Source organism: Miscanthus floridulus, chromosome 15 (assembly GCF_019320115.1).
Source record: "Miscanthus floridulus cultivar M001 chromosome 15, ASM1932011v1, whole genome shotgun sequence".
NCBI lineage: Eukaryota > Viridiplantae > Streptophyta > Magnoliopsida > Poales > Poaceae > Miscanthus > Miscanthus floridulus.
The window spans coordinates 28772632-28777222 of record NC_089594.1 but is presented as its reverse complement, the minus strand read 5'-3'; the positions used below and the strand labels follow the sequence as shown (position 1 = coordinate 28777222).

At 43.7% G+C, this 4591-nt stretch overlaps 1 protein-coding gene across 1 annotated transcript; it reads right to left on the bottom strand.

Annotated features, from left to right (window-relative positions):
* Positions 1-1262: 1262 nt before the first annotated feature.
* On the bottom strand, positions 1263-2500 carry LOC136508533 (MYB-like transcription factor 4). Its single transcript, XM_066503220.1, has 2 exons — positions 2031-2500; positions 1263-1937 (listed from the first exon to the last, which is right to left on the bottom strand). Exons 1-2 carry the CDS (start codon positions 2291-2293, stop codon positions 1571-1573), a joined length of 630 nt encoding a protein of 209 aa, XP_066359317.1. The 5' UTR covers positions 2294-2500; the 3' UTR covers positions 1263-1570.
* Between the last annotated feature and the right edge of the window lie 2091 nt (positions 2501-4591).

The following is a 4591-nucleotide window of genomic DNA, read 5'->3' as shown; positions in this document are numbered from 1 at the left end:
GGTCTTTGGTATCGAACCTAAAAAATCATTATAATATATATACTCCTATATGGAATACTAATGTCAAATTATGAATATTTATATTCACCCCACTTAGCAGCAGGCCTTGTTCGGTTCTTCACAGAATCAAAGGGGTTGAAGGGGATTGAAGAGGGTTGAGAGAGATTTTTAACTATAGGGGATTTAGAGCATCTCCAAGAGTCTTTCTAAATCTCACTCTCTAAATCATCATTTGGAGAGCCATGTGCATAAAAATCGTTTTCTATATCTTTTCACTCTCCAACAGTTTTTCTATATCTCATGCGCACTCTAGAGAGTCATTCTTGTCTTCTATTTTTGGCTAATGAAAAATCCAGAATAAAAGATGACTATATTTGGATGATCATTTAGAAAAGCTGTTGGAGAGTAGTTTTTCACCAAAATCTCTGTTCCTAGCATTTAGAAAGGATATGGAGAGTGTCTTAGAGATGCTCTTAATCCCTCTCAATCCCTTTGGTTTGGGGTCAAACGAACATAGCCTTTAATTTACTCGGAGACACTCCTTCGCAGCAAACGTTCCATTGGTAATTTTGTTCTCTCCTCTGCCATATCATGTTTGCACGCAAGAGAGATCTTGAGCGATTCTCCCGCCATTTTCACTACCCTCTGAACTTGATGATGTGGTAGGTAGGTGAGACCATGCATAAGAGACAGCTAAGATGGCGCCATCCGGCATCTTCTTGCAGCAATAGGCTAGCTTCAGGGACCATGCATGCAGGGCACTCACTAGTCACTAGGATTTAAATTATTACAAGCTAGCCAGTTTAGATCTTTATTTATTGGTGAAATTGAATAATATAAGTTTTAAGCAACAACAATTTTTAATAATCATGAAGTTTGATAACACAAGGACTATCTGTTTTTTAGTAGCAAACACAAGGATGATCTTTATTAACTTACCCGACATTTTATCAAAAATCTGAACTAAAGGACATAAATCTAAGATAAAAATGCAGTTACCTTTGTGATTAATTCCGTGGGACATCGCACTAGAGTTTTTGCCATTTACACCACCACCGAGAAGATGCTGAAGCGTTTGGAATTGATGTGTATGGGACAAAAAGAACGTCACACTAGCTAACCGAAAAACAAGGAGAAAATGCTGAAAGAGGCAGATATAGTAGTACTGCGTGCTACACTAGTGTCGCTAGCATGCAGCGTGCATCGAAAGGGAAGAAGGAACAAAATAAGCCTAGATTTTGGTGAAGCTGCAAAGCTAGCAAAGGTGAGTCATCATCATAAATATTTAATTTAGTCTCAAAAATTAAGAGAGGCCGCAGGGTTCCTCATGCATGGAGCGTGGTCAAATCTTACAGCGGCCGATCTGATGATCGAACAATAGACATGAGCTTTCATTCTTTCTCAGACACACTCTCTATTTAGATCTTCCGGGCAGTCGCCTGCATGGAAGAAGAAGAAGACAAGGAGGAGGAGCTAATAACAACCATCGTCGTCGCAGCGCAGAGGTGCACCTCTGACCTCTCACCCTCACTCCCTTGGCCATATCCGCTACGATTACTGCTACTGCTAGCTAGATGGCGGCGGCCGGTGATGACGGTTGGCTCGTCGGCGGGCTTAGGGACAGGTTGAGGTCGATGCCGCCGCCAAGGCCAAGCTGGTGCGGCACGGACCCGGACGTGCTGTCATCGTCGCTGCTGTCTCGCGAGCCGCAGCTGGACCGCACCACCACCGCCTTGTCGTCGTCGCCATGGTGGCGATGGCTGCTTGGCGCGGCGGCAGTGGCGGAGGCGGGGGCAACGGCGGCGGCAGCACTCGCCGGCTGGTGCGTCCGTGGGTCGATGCCGCGGGCGATGAGCTTGCGCTTGATGTGCGTGTTCCAGTAGTTCTTGATCTCGTTGTCTGTCCGCCCTGGCAGCCGGGCGGCGATCAGCGACCACCTGTGCATTTCGTTTCACTAATATAAAAATCTTTCTGAAATTACAGATTATTCAGTTGAGTGATCGAGTCTTTGTGAAACGGATTATACGTACTTGTTTCCGAGGATCTGGTGGAGCTTGATGATGAGTTCGTCCTCCTCCTGGGTGAAGTTGCCGCGCTTGAGGTCGGGGCGGAGGTAGTTGATCCACCGGAGGCGGCAGCTCTTGCCGCAGCGCATCAGGCCCGCCGCCTTGGGGAGCGACCGCCAGCAGCCTTCGCCGTGGGCCTTGATGTAGGCGACGAGCCGCTGGTCCTCCTCCTTGGTCCACGCGCCCTTGTTCGTGTGCGCCTTCTCGCAGCACGGCGACCTCCCCATGCTAGCTGCTGCTGCTGCTGCTCTCTAAGCTAGCTAGCTCAATTGAGCACTGTTGGGTGATGCTCTACTTCTACTTGTATCATCGGCAGCACCTGCACTGCAGGGATACGTGTGGAGGAGAGGAGACGATAGAAAAGAAAAGAGGCTGCGTTTATAAGAGAGAGACAGGGAGGGAGGGGGCGCGCATGAGCTGGAAGACATTTGACTGGGTAGGTAGGAGGAGGAGGAGAGAGACGGAGGGAAGGGAAGGGAAGGGAAGGGAGGAAGACGGGGGTGAGTGTGAGTAATTGCTACTAAGCCCTAGGGAAAGCTAGTAGTGTGGTGGGTAGGTGGGCAGCTTCCCCGCTGCACTCCCTCTCGTCTCGTCCTCCTCCGCCTGCTCAACCTCCTCGGCGTTTTGTTAATTACTGTACACTAGTGCTCTCGTGCCCCCACAGCATTTTTCAGACAGACGACTAGCAATGCAAAGACTTGAAAAGACACGTCTGCTTCTAGTTGTTAGTTCTACTAGTTTCTTAGGTGGTGTTCGGATCCGGTGACTAAAATTTAGGAGATGTGTCGGGATAATGTTGCATAGGGTGTTCAGATACTAATAAAAAAATAAATTACATAATTCGTCAGTACTCCACTAGACGAATTTTTTAAGTCTAATTAATCCGTCATTAGCACATGTTCACTGTAGCACCACATTGTCAAATCATGGACTAATTAGGCTTAAAAGATTCGTCTCGCAAATTAGTCGTAAACTATGCAATTAGTTTCGTTATTAATATATATTTAATACTCTATGCATATGTCCAAATATTCGATGGGACAACGACTAAAATTTAGAAGGGCAACCAAACACCACCTTAGTTTAAGTTTAAGCGCGTTGAAATTTTAGTAACCATCCACGGAGGATCCACGAAGGCGGCAGGATTAGTTGCCTCCTTGGTTTTGTTGGCGCCAAGCAACAAGGATGTGGTTTACTTTTCTTTTTAATGATGCGTGTGTAGACAATCATGCATGCACGTATACTTAATCCTTAACTGAATATGTACACTCGTATATTCATCGTACCCATGTTTAAAGTATATTTGAAAAACCGAGTCGGCAGTTTTTGAGATCCATGAAGTTATCACAGCCGCCACATTATTGATATAAGCACATGTGTTCTCCTGTCGATTTGGTTAAAATTATAAAAGTTTGACCGAGAACAAAACTATAAAAATAGATTTTAGACAAAAGATTATTTTTTTATTAAACATTCATTTCCAAATAAGTTTACATATACTATAGATTCCCAAATGTTATATGCTGATTACCAAATAAAAATTGCATATTCTTTCTCACAAAATAAATAAATAAATAGCATCTTGTAGCTTGATGATCAGGATCATGAGAAGTAATAATGGAATTACTAAACAGAAAGTAACAACTATTTTCTAAAGTATAGAAGAAAAAGTGACAGTAATAATTGCATTAAAATATGAGGACCTTGTGCAAAAACAAACGACATGTTTTTGCTAATGTTCAGTATGCATTATTCTCGCTTGATCTAAAGTGCTAGTTTTTTACCCTATAATTTTGTCCGAACACATTCTTCTGTCACTATAGCTGCACTAACACCTTTTTTAGGATTCTAGAAGCCCAATGCAAGCATGCCTCTATTCTTTGTATGAGAGGGAGAAGAGAAAACAAGCATGAAACAGGCTGGATCGAATTTATATATAATAAATAAAAATAAGTAAAATTCGTTGGTTGATCAGCTACCATCACCCCCCTTCCTTTTTGTTGGAGGCCCTTTTTTTATTACCACTAACTGATTAACTACTTTTCGCAGCATATATGGTCGTGTACCTGTCGCAGCAGGAGGCAAAGATTCCACGCCCTCGGAATTCGCCTTTTTGAAGATTATTTTGGGCCATGTTTAGTTGGCCCCAAACTCCTGAATTTGACACTATGTAAAAAGAAGATTTCCCGTCACATCAAACTTGCGGTACATGTATGGAGTATTAAATGTTGACGAAATCAAAAACTAATTACACAGTTTGGTTGTACTTTGCGAGACGAACGTTTTGAGCCTAATTAGTCAATATTTGAACAATTATTACCAAATAAAAACGAAACAACACTGTAGCTACTGTAGCTACATGAAAAACGGCGGCGCCGATTCGGTGGCCATCTAAACGCGGCCTTGCATTGCTCTGGTCTTCCGGTTGGTAGTCCTTGTCACATTTTTTTCCCTCTGGAACAAACTTGCTGAAACCGAGCAGTCTTGTAGGGACGAAAAGCCGTGAAACAATGAGCTCAGCCGGA

What these genes read in the sequence shown, in the direction of transcription:
- LOC136508533 (XM_066503220.1), bottom strand. Translation starts at nt 2,293, where the DNA reads ATGGGGAGGTCGCCGTGCTGCGAGAAGGCGCACACGAACAAGGGCGCG. An exon ending in CACCAGATCCTCGGAAACAA is followed by an intron (nt 1,938 to 2,030) that starts GTACGTATAATC and finishes CGAAATGCACAG; the next exon opens with GTGGTCGCTGATCGCCGCCC.